Here is a 22,575-nt window from a genome sequence, read left to right as displayed (position 1 = left end):
ACATATCCTACTTACCTTCCCTGTGCGCCCTCCCATTCCGGCGCCAGCAGGTTTTCTGGCTGAGCGATCACGTGTCCCCGCTCATTAAGGTAATGAATATTCATGCCTCTCCACTCCCATAGGTATGGAGTGAATATTCATTACCTGAATGAGCGGGGCCATGTGATCGCTCAGCAGGAAGAGCTGCTGCCACCGGAACGAGATTCAGCGAGGGCACGCAGGCAAGGTAAGTAGGATGCTTTTTTAATTTTTTTATTGGAACCATGCATACAAAGATAGGGGTCAAGGAGCCAAGCATACAAGGACAGGACGGTAGAGCCATGTATACAAGGACAGCGACGGGGGAGTCATGCATACAAGGACAGGGATGGGAGAGCCATACCAGGATAGGAATGAGGGAAAAATGCCTACCCGGCTTATACTCGAGTCAATAAGTTTACCCAGTTTTTCGTGGCAAAATTAGGTGCCTCGGCTTATACTCGGGTCAACTTATGCTCAAGTATATACGGTAAGAAGAATAAAAACCTTTCCCTCTAAAAACAATCTTTATTAAAATTATATATAACAAATATTACAAAAGATTTTTTGTATATAAACTGTGGTGTTTAGATCGATTTTTCTAACTGATCAGTTGTGGTATGAATAATATATTTATTTTATTATAATGGAAAAAAAATATATATTCACCTTATTTTGATAAAGGAAAATTATAATTATAAGGACAATGAATGAAAATCATTAAAAATTATTGGGTGATAGGGAAGTGACTAAGTGTTGTAACATTGCCGATTTATCTGGGAGACATGGAGTTAAACCTGGTCAAAGTCGCTCACAAAGTGTAATTCTAGCTCGGTTATGGAGTGATTTGGGCTTCAGTCCTCTGCTATACAGGGGGAACTGGTGTGGAGCGGACAGAAAAGGCTGTCAGATCCATATCAAACAAGACTGTAACATTTAATCTATGGGCAAAGGGTTGGGGAACGGGTAGCGCTCCGTAAACGTTACCTCTGCATTCTCTGTATACATGTGGTCAATCCTGAGGAAGAAGTAATTTTGTACTTCAAAAGTAGTCGAATAAAGCACTACCTTTTCAGTCATGAAACCAAAGTATACATCTCAAGTTCATCTAGCAGCACGGAAGCCATCCACAAATATCCCTTTATTTGATGTCTAACGGTCAGGCTGACCTGTGGATCCAATATAGCTGATGCTCACATTCCATGCTTTTTCTATGGATACATCAGGTTAGTCTAATCTAAAGTAATACCTTATTGTGCATATCGGATAAGACCCTATTTGTGCTGATTTCTCCTACAGTCCCTTGATTAACAAGAGTCTATCACTTAATAAATTTGGTGAATTTCACTCTAAGGTAGTCTGGCGAGGATGAGGTCGTAGACCAACGGACAGCGAGCAGGGTGAGGTCGCAGACCAAAGGATAGCAAGCAGGACGAGGACGCAGATCAACAGACGGTGTGCAGGACTAGGTAGCGGACCAACAGATGGTGAGGACGAGGTCGCGGACCCACAGACGTCGAGGAGGATGAGGTCGCGGACCAACAGATGATGAGGAGGACGAAGTCGCGGACGGGTAGGACGAGGTCACAGACGGCGAGGAGGAAGAGGTCACGGACGGCGAGGAGGACGAGGTCGCGAACCAACGGATGGCAAGGAGAACGAGGTCGTGGACAGATGGATGCAGAGGAGGATGAGGTCTTAAAGGGCTGCACTGGCACCGCTCACTTCTGCATTGGGTAGATGAGTGACGCCAAGCCAGGTGCCAGGATACATGCACAGCTGCCAGGTATTATGCATGCATACTAATTTAAAGAATATACCTCTCAAAGGGAAGTCATCACATATACTGACATATGATATACCAGGACACTTTTTTTACTTTGGGCCTAAAAATTAACAGGCAGGTAGTTGCTAACAGAGGCAACTGCCCGCCTGTTCTACCCAGCGCTGGCTCAGAGCTTCTCCACAACAGAGTTGCTCTGTCGACAGGGCATGATTTCCGATGTCATGCTGATTGACAGCCGACTCCCCGCAGTTAAGCAGCAAGGAGAAGGCTGTCATACAGCATGACATTGGCAGCCTTTACTCTGTCAACAGAGCAGAGTACAGAAGCTGCTGCCCTGTTGACGTGTGACCGTTTTGTGCTGGCAAGGATCAGCGCTGGCCACATCAAGTAAGTAGTTAGCAACTTATGCACATTATAAAAAAATAAATAAATAAAAGTAGTCCTGGATGACCCCTTTAAGACTGGTATACACAATGCCAAGGCTTAGCAAATTTTCCTCCACAGTTTGTCAGCAAAAAAAGAATTTAAAAAATTTGACCTGGTCACTAAGGGGTTAAAAAGCCCCCCCCCCTTCCCCCTGCCTTTTTAAAACCCCGACTGAAGGCAGGAATGACAACAGAGATCCGAAAGGTGAATATAGTGAGAAAATGTGTACAAGAAATAAAACATTAATCTTACCAGGGTGATAAATGTCCCTACATAAAGGTGGATTCCTTTATTGAATATGAACAAGGTCCCCAACATTATGACGAGGATGATAAAATACAAAGGCAAATCAACTGCAGCTTGACCGACCCAGTAGGCGGACTGGTAGAGGCCGGACATCTTCAGCTGGGTGTAGGCTTTCACCTTGTGAAGGAGAAGATATGTATTACCCATTGATCATGCAGCAAGTTTTCACTTACACAGTGCAATAGTCTACACGTGCGTGGACAACCTGTGTATGTAATCATGTGCTTAATGTGGGTGAATAGGAAGGCTATGTGCACACGCTGCGGAATGGTGTGCGGATTTTTCCGCACTGTTTTTTGCAAAATCCGCAGGTAAACCGCACTGCGGATTACCCACGGATTTACCGCGGTTTTTGTGCGGATTCCACCTGCGGTTTTACACCTGCGAATTCCTATTGAGGAGCAGGGGTAAACCGCTGCGGAATCCGCATAAAGAATTGACATGCTGTGGAAAAAACACCGCTGCGTTTCCACGTGTTTTTTTTCTGCAGCATGGGCACTGCGGATTTTGTTTTCCATAGGTTTACATGGTACTGTACAACGCATGGAAAACAGCTGCAAATCCGCAGCGTCAAACCCGCAGCAAAATCCGCAACGTGTGCACATAGCCAAACAGTCAAATGTATTTCCAGAGGCTTCAATCCTGTCCTGTCCTACAAATGGAAAGCAACAATTCCCGAGTACGCACCAAGAAGAATTCTCACCTTATGGTTGTATGCGTTTTCCATTGCAAAATAAGGCAGCATGCCGGCAGCAATAATCCCCAGGTAAATGACCAGGAAATATAGAGTGGTTTTAAATGTTATCTCCAAATACTCCTGTAGGTATAAACATGGGGTAAGAAAATTACTCACATCCTTAGATTATGGCTCTTACACAGGCTCAGTCTGGCTCACAGGAGAATCCTCCGGTGGTCCCCGTTAAGGAGTGCTAATGAGTAGTGCTATTACAATGGATTTACAATTTGCAGAAAAAAGGATCATCTAATCATTCATTAAACAGGCTAACCAAGTCAATATTACAAAGAAGCAAAGGTAAATTTCTGTACGAGGGCCAGGTTCTTTTGGATGTAACTGTACAGTGGGCCCAAAGAATCAATGTTACTGGTGGGCCTTTGCCAGTACAGTCCTACTCTGCTTTTTCATGCAGCAGTGTATTTAGCCCCTATATAACCGATGAGTTTTAATTTTTTTACATTTTTGTTTCGCTTTCCTTTCCTTCCAAGATCCATAACTTTTTTTATATTTCCATTGACAAAGCTGTTTATTTTATTTTTTTTTTAATTTGAGGGACAAGTTGCAGTTTTGAATTACATCATTCATTTTGCCATGTAATGTGCTGAAAAAAAAGGAAAAAAAACCCAAGTGTTGTGAAATGGCGAAACCCATCCCCCCACAATTCTGAAGCTGATCTTTGCATTTTGTTTCTCTGTTTGCTAAAAGTTGCCTGGTGACAAAATTGTCCATATCACTAAGATTACAGCGATAGGTTTATTCTAAGTAGTGAAAAAAAAATTTCTGAGACCATTAATTTTTTTAAGTAGTGAATTTTTTTTCTTTTTTTTCTTCTGAGATCAATTTTTATTTATTTTTTCAATGGAGCTGTGAGAGCAGCTTGTCCTTTTTTGTGGCAATCTGTTGATTTTATTTACCGTTTTGGGGTACATATACTGTAGTGTATTGATCCATTTACTGGGCAAATTTTTATGGGAATTGCATTGACAAAAAAGCAATTTGGGCATTTAATTATTTCTACGTTACACTGTTTAACATATGAGTTAAATTATTTATTGGACTGTTTTGAACAGCTGACATGTGCCCGTAATAGCCGTGGGTGGAATCACGATCCGTGGCTTTTAACCAGTTAAATGCCGTCGTCAAACACTGACAGCGGCATTTAACAAGTGCTTCCGGCAATCACGATGGAAATACGCACACCGGTGACCCCCTCACGTGATTGCGGGTCACAGGTGTGTTGGCATGACGACTTGAGGTCTCCTGGAGACTTCTATGGTTGTCAGTGCCAGCTTGCTGTGAGCACCACCCAGTGGTCAGCGCTCATAGCAAGTGAGTAAATCTGCTATACAGAGGCGATCTGAGCATCGCCTCTATGTAGCAGAGCTGATCAGATTGTGGCAGCTTCTAGTCTCCCATGTAGACTATTGAAGCATGCCAAAAGTAAAAAAGTTTTCAAAAATATTAAAAATATAAAAATATATAAAAGTTCATATCACCCCCCTTTTGCCCCATTCAAGATAAAACAATAAAAAAAATCAAACATACACATATTTAGTATCGCCGCTTTCAGAATCGCCCGATCTATCAATAAAAAGAAGGATTAACATGATTGCTAAACAGTGTAGCGAGAAAAAAAGTAAAAATGCCAGAATTACATTTTTTTGGTTGCCGCGACATTAAAATGCTATAACGGGCGATCAAAAGATCGTATCTGCACCAAAATGGTATAATTAAAAATGTCAGCTCGGCATGCAAAAAATAAGCCCTCACCCAGCTTGAGATCACGAAAACAGGGATCCTTTCCTCCGAGCCACTCATTGGGGGACACAGGACTATGGGTGTTATGCTGCTGCCACTAGGAGGACACTAAGGAAACATAAATAGATCAGCCTCTCCTCTGCAGTATACACCCGTATGCTGACTCTAGACGAACCAGTTCAGTGAAAAAGCAGTAGGAGAATGTGAACATCATACAAAGGTACATAACGTCAAACCAAAGAAAATACTCAAACCTTCAGGCTAACAGGGTGGGTGCTGTGTCCACCAATGAGTGGCTCGGAGAAAAGGATTTTACAGTGAGTACACAAAAATCCCTGTTTCTCCTTTGCCTCATTGGGGGATAAAGGACCATGGAACGTCCTAAAGCAGTCCCTGGGTGGGGAACCAACAGAACAAACCAAACCCCACGTACCATGTATGCAGACTGGACCAAGTCACAGCCTTGCAAACCTGTTCTGCCGACACCTGGTGCCGAATGTCCAAAGAAGCCTCCACCGACTCAGTGGAGTGTGCCTTAATCCCCACTGGGACAGGCCGGCTCCTGAGGCGGTAAGACTCTTGAACAGCCGAGCAAATCTACCTGGCTATTGTGGACTTTGAAGCGGCGAGTCCCTTCCTGTGCCCCTCAGGAAGAACGAACATGGCGTCCGACTTACAGAAGGATGCCGTCCGTGAGACGTACTGTCTGAAAGCTCTCACCAGATCCAGAGTGTGAAGAGCCCGCTCGACACAGTGTACTGGTGCCGGGCAAAATGAGGGCATGGTCAAGAAGGATGGGGATGGCCTGAGAACCACCTTGTCCTGGTGGAAAATCAGGAAAGGAGCTCGATAGGACAAGGCGGCTAGCTCCCAAACCCGCCTAATTGATGTCACCGCGACAAGAAAGGCCGCATTCCATGAAAGGTGGGTAAGAGAGACGTCCTGCAGAGACTTGAAAGGAGACTCTTGTAGAACCCCCAGGACCAAATTACGGTCCCAGGCATCTATCGGTGGTCTATAGGGGGGGCACCACATGGCGAACCCCCTGAATGAACGTCCTTACCTGCGGCTTTGAAGCGATCCTGTGCTGGAACAAAACAGATAAGGCAGAGATCTGGCCTTTGAGAGAGCTGAGCGCTAGGCCTGATTCCAAACCGGTCTGAAGGAATTCTAAGATGGTGGGAATGGAGAAGACGAGAGGAGGGCCAGTGAACGCCGACGACGAGCTGTACCAGCTCCACGTACCACGCCCGGCGTGGCCAGTCCGGGGCGACTAGGATCACTGGAACACCTTCCGCCTTGATCTTCCTGATGACCCTAGGAAGTAACAGAAGTGGGGGAAGTAGGTACGGAAGCCAAAAGTGATGCCATGGAAGAACCAGTGCATCTGCCCCAATAGCTTCTGGATCCCGAGACCGAGCTATGAACTCGGCCACCTTGGTGTTTAACCTTGTGGCCATCACATCCACGTTCAGAGTCCCCCAGCGATGACAAATCTGTTGGAAGACTTCCGAAAGAAGTGCCCACTCTCCCGAGGCGAAACCCTGATGGCTGAGGAAGTCTGCCGCACAGTTTTCCACGCCCGGAATGTGTACTGCTGAGATGACCAAGTGGTTCCTCTCGGCCCAGCGCAAAATGTGTTTGTTCCACTTCACGCATTGCCGCCCTGCTGAGGGTGCCCCCTAAAAAGGATATCTGCTGAGCTGGGACCGGAGATTTGTTTAAGTTAGTTCAACTAGCACAGACGAGAAAGTGTATCCAATGTGATAAGGACGCACTCCGCGCAGGCTTGGAAAGACGAGCCCTTGATCAGGAGGTCGTCTAGGTATGGCAGAACGACCATTCACCGAAAGTGCAGAATGGACATGACGGCCACCATGACCTTTGTGAACACTCTGGGGGCGGTGACGAGTTCGAAGGGCAATGCTGTGAACTGGAAGTGTTCAACGCGGACAGCGAAGTGTAGGAACTTTTGGTGACGGGGAAAAAAAAATAAAAATCGGTATATGAAGGTAAGCATCACTGATGTCGATGGATGCTAAAAACTCCCCCTTTTCCATCGAGGTGACGACGGAACGGAGGGACTCCATCCTGAAATGCCGAACCCTGAAACACTTGTTTAGGAGTTTCGGGCCCAGAATGGGCAGCACCGTTCCGTCCTTCGGAACGACAAATAAATTTGAGTAGAATTCCTCGAACCTCTCGTTTTCTGGGACAGGAACAATGACTCCGCTTTAGCATAGCGAATAGATGGTTTGGCAAAAAGACCGGGCCTGCACCTCTGATTTGGCGGGGGGGGGGAAGAACCGTGCCATGGGGCAGGAAGAAAAGTCTATTTTGTATCCGGAGGACACCAGGTCCCTGACCCATTTGTCGTGAACGACGGAGAGCCAGACGTGACGAAACAGAAGTAGACGACCTCCTACTGTTCTGGTGTCTACCGGGTAATGCCACGAGTCATTGAGCCGAGAATCTATGGGACCTGGATTCCTTAGATCTAGATTGCTTGGGTTGGCTCTTCCAGGACAGATTGGTCCTATAAGAGACCTTTGTTGCCATGGGGGAAGTGCCCCGATCTGGAAGAGGTGGTCGTAGTGGACCAGCTGGGATTGTCGCAAAAGGACTGGAACCACGTCTGTCGCCTAGTTTTCTGCTGTGGGAGGAATTTACTCTTTCCTCCTGTAGTGTCGGAGATAAGCTGATCCAGCTTCTCTCCAAATAGACGCCCACTCTGGTAAGGCAGAGACATTAAGGACTTTTTGGAAGCAGAGTCCGCCTTCCATTCACTGAGCCACAGTGCCCGTCTGATGGTGATGGCGTTTGAGGCTGTAAGTGCAGCACAGGTAGCCGTGTACAGAGAAGCATGTACCAGATACTGTAGTTCCCAGCCAGATAGATCTGATTGGCCAGATCTGCAGCCTCCTGGGGAAGGGTACTACCTTGAATGGTTCTGGTCAGGGTATCTGCCCAAGAGACCACAGCTTTAGGTACCCACGTAGCCACAAATGGAGGAGAGAGTGCCAAGCCCGAGACTTCAAAAACTGAGAGGGCAAGGTTCTGTATCAAACTGTCTGTGGGGTCTCTAATGGAGGAACCATCTGGTAAGGACAGGAGGTTTTTGGTGGCCAGGCGGGATACAAGTGGATCAACTGGAGGGGATTTGTCCCACTCCTTTTGCAGATCCGATGAAAAAGGGTATCTCGCCTCCAGAGGTTTCTGACCTGTGAAGCGCTTGTCTGGAGGCTCCCTATGCCGCCGAACTATGTCCTGAAACTCAGGATGTTGGAAAAAACCCTATGAGGGTGTTTGGTCCTCTTGAAGGACACAACATGATCCAGGGCAGAATTAGAGTTCTCGTCAACTTTTAAAGTCTGGTTGACGGCCTCAATGAAACTGTCCACCGTCGCCTGATAATCCGGCAAGGGACACGTCAGACTCGTACTCAGAGTCCTGGTCACTGCAAACCCCGGGTGATGGGGAGCGAGAAAAGGAATTCACGGATGCTGAGGCACGAGAGGGCCCGGGAGACGTGCTATGGGTCCGTTTTCTAGAAGCCTGTATATTCTTTGAATGAGAATGGCCCCTGCTAGCCGACAGTTCCCGTGAGGTAGAGGAACCCTCTAAGACAGGCCAATGAATGCCCAGACCCGTGGAGGGAACGTGGAGGGACTCAATCGCTTTGGCTAGTGAGGCCATGGACTGCGACAGTGACGAAGCCCACTCAGGGGGGCTAGGTACAGTGGGTTCGGTAGCGGTGGAGGGCTCCTGAGCGCATTCGGGATCACAGGCCTTGCAGAGTGGTGAACTCTGTCCCTGTGGCAATGCAGTCTGGCAGGTGGTACATGAGGTGAAAAACACAGTATGTGTTTTGTTAACCTTCCTGGAAGTATTGGAGAGAGACATGATGTACCCCAGTATGTCCCTGCTACTGCCAATATGCCCCAATAGAGAAGGAAGGCTAAGGAACCCTGGTGAATACTGCAGAGAAGGGCCAATATGTCCCTGATTCTGGGTATCACAGCTCTTACCCAGGTCCTGTGGCCTTGACAAGGCTGAAGCCAGGGCCTAAATTTGTAGGTGTCGGCCGGAGCACGCTGGAATCGCCCTGGGGAATGTGAGCGCTACAGGAGCCCTCCTGCCGATAGAGACCCGGGACCCCACTTACCCGTGTAGCTGTGGAGAAACCGCCGGAGGAAAATGCAGGGCCCGGCTTCTCTGCTACAGGTCAACTGCTGTAGCCTGTAGGGAGCCCACTATCCATCATCCCTTTGACAGGTAGGTGGAAAGGGACCGTCCGCCTCCTTCCATCACCGCTGGTTTTCAGTGATGATGCAGTGGGGGCTACACGGACTCCAGTAAGTGCCTAGGGCCATCCTAGGGGTTAACTCCTCTAGGATGGGACAGGGTTGGTGGTCCAGCTTTAAAAAACCTGGCTGCAGAATGGGGTACATGGAGGCAACACTCCATGTTCCTGTCTGTTGTTAGTGCGGGGAGAGCGGTGCCCTGAAGGGATCTTTCGCCCCTAAAAAAAAGCTCAGGCATGCCATAGTCAATCAGTGCAGGAGGGGGTACATGGAGGCGACACTCCACGTTCACGCCTGTTGATGGTTTGGGGAGATCAAAACCCTGAAGGGATCCGTCGCCCCTTGTAATCATTGAGAAGAATTTAAGAATAAAAATGAAAAATAAAAATAAAAAAGTGTGGTCTGAATATCAGACCTATGTGTCTCCTACAGACACTAAAGGTACCGTCACATTAAGCGACGCTGCAGCGATATAGACAACGATGCCGATCGCTGCAGCGTCGCTGTTTCGTCGTTGTGTGGTCGCTGGAGAGCTGTCACACAGACAGCTCTCCAGCGACCAACGATGCCGAAGTCCCCGGGTAACCAGGGTAAACATCGGGTTACTAAGAGCAGGGCCGCGCTTAGTAACCCGATGTTTACACTGGTTACCAGCGTAAAATGTAAAAAAACCAAACACTACATACTTACATTCCGGTGTCTGTCGCGTCCCCCGGCGTCCGCTTCCTTGCACTGTGTAAGCGCCGGCCCTAAAGCAAAGCGGTGACGTCACCGCTGTGCTCTGCTTTACGGCCGGCCGGCGCTGACACAGTGCAGGGAAGCAGACGCTGGGGGATGCGACAGACACCGGAATGTAAGTATGTAGTGTTTGGGTTTTTTTACATTTACAATGGTAACCAGGGTAAATATCGGGTTACTAAGCGCGGCCCTGCGCTTAGTAACCTGATGTTTACCCTGGTTACCAGTGAAGACATCGCTGAATCCGCATCACACACGCCGACTCAGCGATGTCAGCGGGTGTCAAACACAACGATATCGCTATCCAGGACGCTGCAACGTCACGGATCGCTATCGTTATCGTTGTTAAGTTGTTCAGTGTGAAGGTACCTTAAGCATGAACTGGTTAGGCTGGAGCCAGCGTGTGGTTGTATACTGCAGAGGAGGGGCTAATCTTTTTTTGTTTACTTAGTGTCCTCCTAGTGGCAGCAGCATAACACCTATGGTCCTGCGTCCCCCAATGAGGCGAAGAAGAAAATGGAGACGCTATGGGTATCGGAAAATACAAAGTTAGGATTTTTTTTTCACCAGTTAGATAAAAAAGCACCTAGACATGTTTGGTGTATATGAACTCGTAATGACCTGGAAAATCATAATGGCAGGTCAGTTTTAGCATTTAGTGAACCTAGTAAATAAGCCAGACAAAAAACAAGTGTGGGATTGCACTTTTTTGCAATTTCACTGCACTTGGAATTTTTTTCCTGTTTTCTAGTACACGACATGGTAAAACCAATGGTGTCGCTCAAAAGTAGAACTCGTCCCGCAAAAAAAACCCCTCACATGGCCATATTGATGGAAAAATGAAAAAGTTATGGCTCTGGAAAGAAGGGGAGTGAAAAACGAAAACGCAAAACCAAAAAAGCTCCTGGGGTTAAAAGACTCAAAAAAAATCAATTTCTTAGATAACATGTCTCTATGAAGACCTCAGTCAGATTCTCTGTTTTTTTGGTTGACTTTTTTTTGCCAGTTAGAGCCAATTAGACAAATGAAAACTTCTCAGCCAGAGCTGCTGCAAAGCGCAACAACATACATCATTGGCAGGACAACTTGAAATCCTTTGCCTTAATCCTATAATAATGTAACTTTTGGGGGTCACTTTGGTTCTGGGAAATTTTGGGTGTTTTTTTTTAGATTGCTGGTAGAATTGAGAAAAATGATCACAGGGCAGTGCTATAGAAACCATGTCGGTAGTCGATAGTTGCTGGACTAGCGCTCTGCAAATCTTATATCTACCAGGATCCCTGTTGCTTTTTCTCATTGGTAGGCACAGCACAAAGTACTAATGTAAAAAGCTCTCTGTATCCTGACTTACGCTTGATTTGTGTCCCCCTGGAAGTGTGCAAGTGAATTGTACATCTGGATGCAGAGAGCCTTTTGGGCTGGCACTTTATATTTATTATCCCCCTTGGAGAAGCACAAGCGAAGCATAAATTAGCATGCAGAGAGGCTTTTGGATTGGTAGATTAAATGTATTGATTATTACCCTGGAAGGAGCGCAAGTGAAATGTATGTCAGGATGAAAAAAAGCCTTTTGGATTGGTACTTTAACGATTATTCCCTTTGAAAAAGAGCAAGAGAAACATATGTTGGGAAGCAGAAAGCCTTTGTATGGGTACTTTATAGATTATTCCCCTTGACGAAGCGCGAGCGAAACAGCTTTTATATTTATTGATATTTGCACTTGTCACTTTGCTGTTTGGTACTTTCTTGTCGATCTATTTTATGCATTTGGCTGTTGTTTTGGCTGTTATACATGACCAAGGTATTACTCTAACTTTTCTACACCATACGTACTATGTTCCGTTCATCTTCGGTTTTGTGTCAATGAGTTTTCCCCACCATTACAAGTGTTAGACGTGTTTCGTACTATTTTTTTGACACTATAGTTAATAAAATTACTATATATTTATGGTATCTACTTTTTCGGTGTAGCTATTTGAGATAGATTGGGTATGTAACATTAACCATGACTGATCCATTTTTTTTCTTTTCTTGTAGATTTCCAAAAAATACTTGTAAAAGAAATGTATGAAATTCATCAGGACACAATAAGCATGAGTGTGAAAGAGGCCTGATATGGCCTAACCACTTACCAGTGGGAAGGGACTGCTCCACACCTGGATGCTTTCATTCACGTGCAGCTGCCGTAGCAGAGTGTTACTGATGGTGTTAATGAGGACGGGCAGAGAGTGCACCATGCTGCTATTAAATATGGCTTTGTACGTGAAGTACTAGAAGAAACACAAGGTCAGGGGGCAGTGACAAGCGTCAAGATGGAAGTTTGTACACACATATAGTACAAGGTGTAGCTATATCTGACCTAGGGATATAAAATCTTATGTCCATAGCTCAACTCTGCTCAATCCTTACACCCTTATACCTTTCCTGATCTGGAGACGTCGAGGGCCCCATTGTGTGGCGCAACGGAAATATAATCGCTTCCGTTCATCATATCCACTTTTATCTTCTGGCTCCTCAGGGCGTCTAGTAAGTCGTCTATATTGTCACCTATGGTGGAAATGTATGGGTATAAACATATATGCTACAGAGACCAACACAATGTCAATGACCAATGTGGCCACTATTACGGCAATAAATCATAGTCAATCGCACCATTAACCAATTAGTCAACTAGTCTCATTTTACTTAACCCTTTAATGGGCATTTTCAACTTAAAATGTAATGGTACAATTAATAGGAAATGCCATCCCTTTACTGTAAGCGGGATCCAAACTCAGGAACCCTAAAGATCTTAAGGGGGTGCCAAGCTGATGTAGCCTTGAATCCGCTTGTAGCTGAGCACTAACTTGCTAAGATACACCATTTCTTAAGGAACGTGAAACCCACTGATCCTGGGAATGCCGCAGCTCTGCAGCCTTACACTGATCTCTGAGCCATATTACCAAGTTATTTTTATCGCACAATGAACACCATAGAAATAAAACCCTGAAAATAATGACGGAATTGTGTTTTGTTTTTGTTTCACGGCACTTGGATTCTTTTTTTACGTTTCCCACTACATTCTATGGTAAAATGAATGGAGTCATACAAAACTACACCTGGTCCATCCCCAAAACAAAAGCCAGTGGAAAAGTACAGGTCCTTCTCAAAAAATTAGCATATAGTGTTAAATTTCATTATTTACCATAATGTAATGATTACAATTAAACTTTCATATACTATAGATTCATTATCCACCAACTGAAATTTGTCAGGTCTTTTATTGTTTTAATACTGATGATTTTGGCATACAACTCCTGATAACCCAAAAAACCTGTCTCAATAAATTAGCATATTTCACCCGACCAATCAAATAAAAGTGTTTTTTAATACCAAACAAAAAAACCATCAAATAATAATGTTCAGTTATGCACTCAATACTTGGTCGGGAATCCTTTGGCAGAAATGACTGCTTCAATGCGGCGTGGCATGGAGGCAATCAGCCTGTGACACTGCTGAGATGTTATGGAGGCCCAGGATGCTTCAATAGCGGCCTTAAGCTCATCCAGAGTGTTGGGTCTTGCGTCTCTCAACTTTCTCTTCACAATATCCCACAGATTCTCTATGGGGTTCAGGTCAGGAGAGTTGGCAGGCCAATTGAGCACAGTAATACCATGGTCAGTAAACCATTTACCAGTGGTTTTGGCACTGTGAGCAGGTGCCAGGTCGTGCTGAAAAATGAAATCTTCATCTCCATAAAGCATTTCAGCCGATGGAAGCATGAAGTGCTCCAAAATCTCCTGATAGCTAGCTGCATTGACCCTGCCCTTGATGAAACACAGTGGACCAACACCAGCAGCTGACATGGCACCCCACACCATCACTGACTGTGGGTACTTGACACTGGACTTCAGGCATTTTGGCATTTCCTTCTCCCCAGTCTTCCTCCAGACTCTGGCACCTTGATTTCCGAATGACATGCAAAATTTGCTTTCATCAGAAAAAAGTACTTGGGACCACTTAGCAACAGTCCAGTGCTGCTTCTCTGTAGCCCAGGTCAGGCGCTTCTGCCGCTGTTTATGGTTCAAAAGTGGCTTTACCTGGGGAATGCGGCACCTGTAGCCCATTTCCTGCACACGCCTGTGCACGGTGGCTCTGGATGTTTCCACACCAGACTCAGTCCACTGCTTCCTCAGCAATCTTCCTCAGGGTCCGGTCACCTCTTCTCGTTGTACAGCGTTTTCTGCCACATTGTTTCCTTCCAACAGACTTACCATTGAGGTGCCTTGATACAGCACTCTGGGAACAGCCTATTTGTTGAGAAATTTCTTTCTGGGTCTTACCCTCTTGCTTGAGGGTGTCAATGATGGCCTTCTTGACATCTGTCAGGTCGCTAGTCTTACCCATGATGGGGGTTTTGAGTAATGAACCAGGCAGGGAGTTTTTAAAAGCCTCAGGTATCTTTTGCATGTGTTTAGAGTTAATTAGTTGATTCAGAAGATTAGGGTAATAGGTCATTTAGAGAACCTTTTCTTGATATGCTAATTTATTGAGACAGGTTTTTTGGGTTATCAGGAGTTGTATGCCAAAATCATCAGTATTAAAACAATAAAAGACCTGACAAATTTCAGTTGGTGGATAATGAATCTATAGTATATGAAAGTTTAATTGTAATCATTACATTATGGTAAATAATGAAATTTAACACTATATGCTAATTTTTTGAGAAGGACCTGTATAAAAAAAGGAAAAAAAAGTATGGCTCTTGTGAAAAAAAGGCAAAAAAGATACTACAAAAAGCACAATAATGGAAAGTGACCCGAACATGAAGGAGTTACGCAGAAACAGTACTAAATTTGCATTACAACCCCTTTATTCTCAGATTTCAGTGTTGGCCCCAGAGGTTGGACCCTAATCCCCTGTGCCTATTCCATTGAAGCCCATGTCACCTTTAAAAAGCAGAAAATAATAAACAACCATTATACTCACCTTTACACCTAATCCACTGATGCCCATGTCCCCTGGAAAAGAAGAAAAATAATAAACAACCATATCCCTCACCTGTCCGACATGAAGATAATCCATATAGTCCATGAGCCGGGCCAGATATCGGTACCACCCGGAGTGACTAATTTTCTTTGGTATTTTTAGGTAGATGCATGTCTGTAGTTTATTTTTTGATATGATAGCCCTTACATATACGTAGCTTATTAACCCCTTCAGCCCTAGGCCTATTTGTACCCAAGTGCCTAAGCCAATCTGACCTGTGCCACTTCATGGGCTAATAACTTTGGAACGCTTTCACCTATCCAAGCCATTCTGAGATTGTTTTCTCGTGACATATTGTACTTCACGTCAGTGCTAAATGGGAGTCAATATATTTTACCTTTCTATATAAAAAAATGCTAAATATTCGGAAATTTTGGAAAAATCGGCAATTTTTTAACTTTGAAATTCTCTGCTTTTTACAAAAATACTGATACCCCCCATAATAGTTATTAATTTACACTCCCCACATGTTTACTTCATATTGGCATCATTTTGAAAATGAAACCTTATTGTTTTACGACGTAATAGGGCTTATAGTTTTATGCGCAATTTTTCACATTTACAGCAAAACCCACTTTTCAAAGGACCAAGTCACTTCTGAAGTCACTTTAAGGGGCTTACATAACAGAAACCACCCATAAATTACCCCATTTTGCAAACTACACCCCTCAAGCTGTTCAAAACTCATTTTTAAAAACTGTTAACCCTTTAGGTGTTCCACAGGAATTTTAGCAGAATGAAGGCGAAATTTCAAAATTTCATTTTTTTTCCAGATATTACATTGTAATCCAATTTTACCTGCAACCTAGCAAGGGTTAACGGCAAACCCAAACTTGGTTACCCTAATTCTGCAGTTTATAGAAACACCCCACATGTACTCGTAAACTAAAGTATGGGCACACAGCACAGCTCAACACGGAAGGAGCGCTATGTGGTTTTTGGGTGGCGGATTCACTGGAAGAAATCTAGGGGGCCATGTCACATTTGAAGGCTGCCTGAGGTACCCCCACAGTGGAAACCCCAAAAAGTGACCCTATTTTGGAAACTACACCCCCAAGGAATCTTTTAGGGGGTATAGTGACCACTTTGACCCAACCAGTGTTTCACAGTAGTTGGAAACACTTGGTTGAGAAAATGGAAAAAGTGCATTTTTTACATGAAGGTGTCATTTTAGGCTCATTTTTTTATTTTTAAGAGGTGTACCAGCAAAAAATGCACCCCACTATTTGTTCACCAATCTCTCCCGAACACAACAACACCCGATATGTTGTCGTACACTGCAGTATTGGGGAACGGCAGGCCTCGGAAGGGAAGGAGCGCCAAATGACTTTTGGAGTGCAAATTTTACTGGAAGAAATCTAGTAATGAGATCAAGAAGCAAGATGTGAGTCAGCCATGGCCTCCCAATACAGATCAGAATGTCGTTCCTGCATTAGTCACTCAATTCCTGCAAACCCTGCTTACAGGAGATTGTGAGTGCCAAACTACCTGTGAAAGAGCTCAACGTCTTGCCACATCCTTCGGCAGTGACTTGGTTTTTGCTGTTACCAATGGAAAGACAAAGCCACCAAAGCACGTACTGCTATCCTTTGCAGTTAAGTCTTTGACCGGCAATACAGAACTGATTCGAACTCTGAATCGTCTTGGCCACTGTGTGTCATATTCAATGGCTGAGGAGATCGATACAGCCCTTTGTATCCAGAAGTTGGAATGTTCAAAGGATGACATCCCAATGCCAGCAAGTATCTACCCAGGTGTGTTCACAACCCTGGCCTGGGATAACATTGACAGACTTGAGGAGACACTAAGTGGAGCAGGTACATCTCATAGAGTCAATGGCATTGCTGTTCAGTCCAATGTTGCATGCTCTGTGACAAAGAAAGTCCTGCCAGATGTAACCAAGTCGAAGAAAAGAAGCATAACTCTGACAGAATTAATGCTACCGATATACAATGTTGGGCAGCGGGGAGAGCCACCCAGGATTGAGACTTCGAATGTTAACACTACCAAGGAGGTCCAGGATTCAAAAACCAAAAACCATATCTGGCTTCTGGCTAGAATGTCAGACCATGAGGATCAGACCACCAGCAGTTGGACTGGGTTCAACATAAAAATCCGCAGCGACATTGTAGTGGCCCAGGACACTGTAAGCTACCTGCCCACTATCAATGCTCCTGCAACAGCCATGTCCACTGTGAATGAAGTCTTGGAGCAAACACATGCCATCATGCAGACCCTGAAGCTTAACAGAATTGTGTGTGTGTTTGATCAAGCACTCTATGCCAAAGCTGCCGAGGTTATCTGGAAACAGGAGAAGTTCAAGAACATTATAATTAGAATGGGTGTCTTCCACACAATCTGTAATCTCCTCTCTATCATAGGGAACAGATTTCAGGATGCAGGCCTTAGAGATCTGTGTGTTGAATCCGGTGTAATCGCTGAAGGATCAGTGTCTGGAGTGATGGACGGCCGGAGGTACAACAGAGCAGTGAGACTACACAAGCTGGTCTATGAAGCACTTATGAGGCTTGCATGGAAAAACTTCCTTCCATGGCTAGAAGAAAACCATGCAAGGGACCTTCACCATCTGGATGAAACACTGAAGAACATCACAAACTTTCGCATCAGTGTGTCGCAGGGATCCTTCGAAAAGCTCTTGGATAATGAATCTTGCACACTTACCCTGAAGCTCTTTCAAGTTTATCTTGAGACCCTCAGAAATGAACAACTCTCAGCATTCTGGATGTCATACTTGGACATGGTCGAGACCATGCTGGCCCTGGTTCGAGCTTCAAGAGAAGGCAACTGGATGCTTCACCTAGGAGCAATCCGACAGATGATACCATGGTGTTTTGCCTATGACAAGGTCAACTATGCCCGATACCTAACCTATTACTATGCCACAATGTCTCGGCTGCCCATAGAACACCCAGAGGTCCATGAATACTTCATGCAAGGTGGCTTTTCGGTCCAGATCGGTAGCAAGAATCCTTTTGGACGAATTCCTGTGGACCAGACCATTGAAGAGACAATCAACAAAGACACCCAGACACCAGGGGGCACAAAAGGCTTCAGCCTCAAAGTTGGAGCTGTTTCCAGGTTCTACCTGACATCAGAGTACCGCAGTATGTACTTGAGGCAGCTGAGGGCCCTGGTAGGCCAACAATATACTGACTTCAGCCATTCAGACCTACAGGTGTCTAGGATTAGAAGAGATGAAGCCGATGTCCAATCTTTCGTTCAACTGCTGGAGACAGGTTGGGTGAACCCCTTCAACAAAGAGCATAATGGTGAACTTATCAGTTTGTCAACAGCGACTGTAGCACCACCAGATGTAGCCAAAGACCTTCAAGGGGCATACAGTATAGGAGAGGATGCATATCAAACATTCAAGGATGAGCGTTTGGGTACCGATAAGCCAACTACATTGTTTCATGACAAGATGACGAAGAACAAACTTAAAACGTTCTCTAACATCCAAATGAAGACACGCAGACAAGGTCTTGGCAAGGAGGTAATTTTGAAGGCTGACAGAAACCTATTTGGCCAGATGATACTTGTAGCTGAGAACAGAAAGCTACAAATGAGTGATGTCTTGACTCATCCCCTGGGTCCATTGCCATGGGCACTTGCCAATGGTGATGGGTCTATCCGCAAGACCAACAAGGCTGCCCTCGCAAGGGAGTTGGAGAGGAATGCTCGTCCTGCAGAAGTGATCCCCGAGCCCTCTGCAACCATCATTGATGGGATGAGCCTGGTTCAGAAACTGAAGGGAAACAATGCAACATTTGGCCAGCTAGCAGGCACAGCAATGAGTCGCGCTATCCATGAGGGTGCTAAGAGCAAGCGCATTGATATTGTCTTTGACGTCTACAAGGAGACATCCATCAAAGATACAGAAAGAGTCAACAGATATGAAGGCACAGGGATCCATTTCAAGAACATTCAACATGGGCACAACATCCAGCAGTGGAAAAAGCTTCTAAGTAGTTCCTCCAACAAGGCAAGTCTCATAAAGTTTCTGGTAGAAGAATGGAAGGCGAAACACCACAGGGAGAAGCTTGAGGAGAAGGAGCTGTATGTCACATGTGAGCAGCTCTGCTTTAAGATCACCAAAGAACAGTGGGAAGAGGCTGCTGACCTTAAGTCAAATCAAGAAGAAGCAGACACACGCCTCCTTCTCCATGCTCTTCATGCAGCAGAATCTGGTTACAAGTCGGTCATCATCACTTCGGAGGATACTGATGTCATGGTCCTGTGTCTGGGCATGTGCCACAAAATCCCATCCCACCTGTTCCAGAAATGCGGTACACAGAACCGGACAAGATTCCTGGATATCACCACTCTGAGCCGAACATTGGGAGGCAGCGTATGTGATTCATTGATTGGTATGCATGCATTTACAGGCTGTGACACCGTCAGTGCATTCACTGGCCGTGGGAAGATGACGACACTCAAGCAGTTGAAGATGAACAAGACATACCAGGATGCCTTTCAGGAAGTTGGTCGTTCATGGGAAGTGTCTACCGAACTTTTTGAGAAGTTACAGGAAATCACCTGCCACATGTACCTGCCAACTACCCAAACAACTGAGGTAAACAGGCTCCGTTATCAGCTGTTCTGTGCCAGACGTGGAGTGGTAGAGTCAAGTCAACTCCCTCCTTGCCAGGACTGCCTTTTCATGCATGCACTGCGTGCAAACTACCAGGCTGCGATCTGGAGGAGAAGTCTGCAGAGCCAGCCATGGGTTGCAAACCCAACAGACTGCGGTTGGATGATAGATAACGACGGAAAGCTTGTTGTCAAGTGGATGCAAGGGGCACCAGCACCAGAAGCTATTATACAGCTACTGTCCTGCAAGTGTGTGCGGTCATGTGAACTTCCTCAGTGTACTTGCCTCAGCAATGGCCTGAAGTGCACAGACATGTGCAGATTACAGACATGCCAGAACAAGGGTACTGAAGACGAGCCAGTAGAACAACAGTCAGATTCAGAGTCCGATGTTGAAGATATTATGGAGTAACATATATATATATATATATATATATATATATATATATATATATATATATATATATATATATATATGCACATGACATGTTCAGTGTGTATTTACATAACTTGGATTAAATTTTGTTACAAATACTACATCTAGTCACTCCGGGTGGTACCGATATCGTCATATTTGGTTCTTGGCTCATGCTAAAATTCCTGTGGAACACCTAAAGGGTTAACAGTTTTTAAAAATGAGTTTTGAACAGCTTGAGGGGTGTAGTTTGCAAAATGGGGTAATTTATGGGTGGTTTCTGTTATGTAAGCCCCTTAAAGTGACTTCAGAAGTGACTTGGTCCTTTGAAAAGTGGGTTTTGCTGTAAATGTGAAAAATTGCGCATAAAACTATAAGCCCTATTACGTCGTAAAACAATAAGGTTTCATTTTCAAAATGATGCCAATATGAAGTAAACATGTGGGGAGTGTAAATTAATAACTATTATGGGGGGTATCAGTATTTTTGTAAAAAGCAGAGAATTTCAAAGTTAAAAAATTGCCGATTTTTCCAAAATTTCCGAATATTTAGCATTTTTTTATATAGAAAGGTAAAATATATTGACTCCCATTTAGCACTGACGTGAAGTACAATATGTCACGAGAAAACAATCTCAGAATGGCTTGGATAGGTGAAAGCGTTCCAAAGTTATTAGCCCATGAAGTGGCACAGGTCAGATTGGCTTAGGCACTTGGGTACAAATAGGCCTAGGGCTGAAGGGGTTAATAAGCTACGTATATGTAAGGGCTATCATATCAAAAAATAAACTACAGACATGCATCTACCTAAAAATACCAAAGAGAATTAGTCACTCCGCTTGGTACCGATATCGTCAAATTTGGTTCTTGGCTCATGGACTAATACTGTCCCACGACGTTCCAGCCGGAACACATTGACAGGAGTGTAATCGATCCCGCAGTCTGTAGCGCTGAGCTGATGTGAAAAAGTTCCCCGGAGTTCAAAGCTGATAAACCCTGGTGACCTCACTTATGGCACTGCTTGCTGTTTGTTAAAGGGACTCTGTCACCTGAATTTGGAGGGAACAATTTTCAGTCATAGAGGCGGGGTTTTCGGGTGTTTGATTCACCCTTTCCTTACCCGCTGGCTGCATGCTGGCTGCAATATTGGATTGAAGTTCATCTCTGTCCTCCATAGTACACGCCTGCGTAAGGCAAGATTGTTTTGTGCAGGCATGTACTACGGAGGACAGAGAATGAACTTCAATCCAATATTGCAGCCAGCATGCAGCCAGCGGGTAAGGAAAGGGTGAATCAAACACCCGAAAACCCCGCCTCTATGGCTGAAAATTGTTCCCTCCAAATTCAGGTGACAGAGTCCCTTTAAAGTTCTCAAGAAGAGGGTGGTGCCATAGGTGAGGTTACTGGGGCTTATCAGCTTTGAACTCCGGTGAACTTTCTCACGGCAGCTCAGCGCTAGACACTGCAGGAGTTGACAGGGAGAGCAGTCACATTAAATTATCCAGACTGTCACAGATTGGACAGGTGAGGGATAGGGTTGTTTATTATCTTTCTTCTTTTTCTAAGGGACATGAGCCTTGGTGGATTAGGTGTAAAGATGAGTATTATGGTTGACATGGGCTTTAATGGATTAGGCATAAAGATGAGTATACATGTGCATTTATTTCAAATAAAGGAGTCTGTGTCATTATTTCAAATAAAGGATTTTACTCTTGCTGTCTTTTATTAAAATCTTACTAAGGGGTTAGTAATGGGGACATCGCCTCTCCATTCCTAACCTGTTGGTTTGATGTCCGCAGCCATAAAACAGCTGACATGAACCCCACAAATATTACCCCACTTGCCACCACACCATGGCAGGTGGGAAGAGCTTTTCTGGGGCAGCTATGGGCTGCTATTTTTAAGCTGGGGGTGGCAATATTTATAGCCCATTACCAGTCTGAGATTACCAGCTGGCCCTGAGATGTTAGCTTTAGCTTGGCTGGTTGCCAAAGATCGTGAGGACCCCACGCTGTTTTTTGAAATTATTTAAATAATTTAAAAAAACGGCATGGGACCTCTCGATTCTTGAGAACTAGCCATGATAAAGATGACAGTCGAGGGTTGAAGTCCACAGCTGTCAGTTTTGCCTGCGCTGGTTATCAAAAATAGAAGAGACAAGACATTTAAAAAAAAAATGTATTTATTTATTTATAGCACTCAGGTGCCAGCTGATGAATATTCCCATCAGCGGCGCCTGCGCTTGCTGTTTTCAGCAATAGCAGACATAGGCTGATGTGAGTAGTACCCTCTCATCAGCCGATGCCTGTGACCGGAGGTAACCTTTTTACCACTGACCACAACTGCTGACTGACACTGTCACCTGACAGCATGGGAACCTCCGCTCTCTGACCGGCGGTAATGAGGTTACCGGCGATCAGAGTGCGTGTTTGTTGACAGCATGGCAAATA

General features: G+C 44.9%; 1 protein-coding gene across 4 annotated transcripts in view; it reads right to left on the bottom strand.

Annotated features, from left to right (window-relative positions):
- The window catches only part of ABCA5 (ATP binding cassette subfamily A member 5), a 172,155-nt gene that overhangs the window by 48,040 nt on the left and 101,540 nt on the right, over positions 1 to 22,575 (bottom strand). For all 4 annotated transcript variants that reach the window (XM_077253455.1, XM_077253451.1, XM_077253452.1 and 1 more), the window contains 4 exons: positions 12,492 to 12,619; positions 12,205 to 12,342; positions 3,240 to 3,353; positions 2,483 to 2,653 (listed from right to left, as the gene is read on the bottom strand). In XM_077253455.1, coding sequence (XP_077109570.1) covers positions 2,483 to 2,653; positions 3,240 to 3,353; positions 12,205 to 12,342; positions 12,492 to 12,619 — 551 coding nt within the window. The remainder of the gene's footprint in view (positions 1 to 2,482; positions 2,654 to 3,239; positions 3,354 to 12,204; positions 12,343 to 12,491; positions 12,620 to 22,575) is intronic.

Source organism: Ranitomeya variabilis, chromosome 4 (assembly GCF_051348905.1).
Source record: "Ranitomeya variabilis isolate aRanVar5 chromosome 4, aRanVar5.hap1, whole genome shotgun sequence".
Taxonomy (NCBI): domain Eukaryota; kingdom Metazoa; phylum Chordata; class Amphibia; order Anura; family Dendrobatidae; genus Ranitomeya; species Ranitomeya variabilis.
Note: the sequence above shows the minus strand (reverse complement) of the source record. Positions and strands in the feature narration are given on the sequence as shown.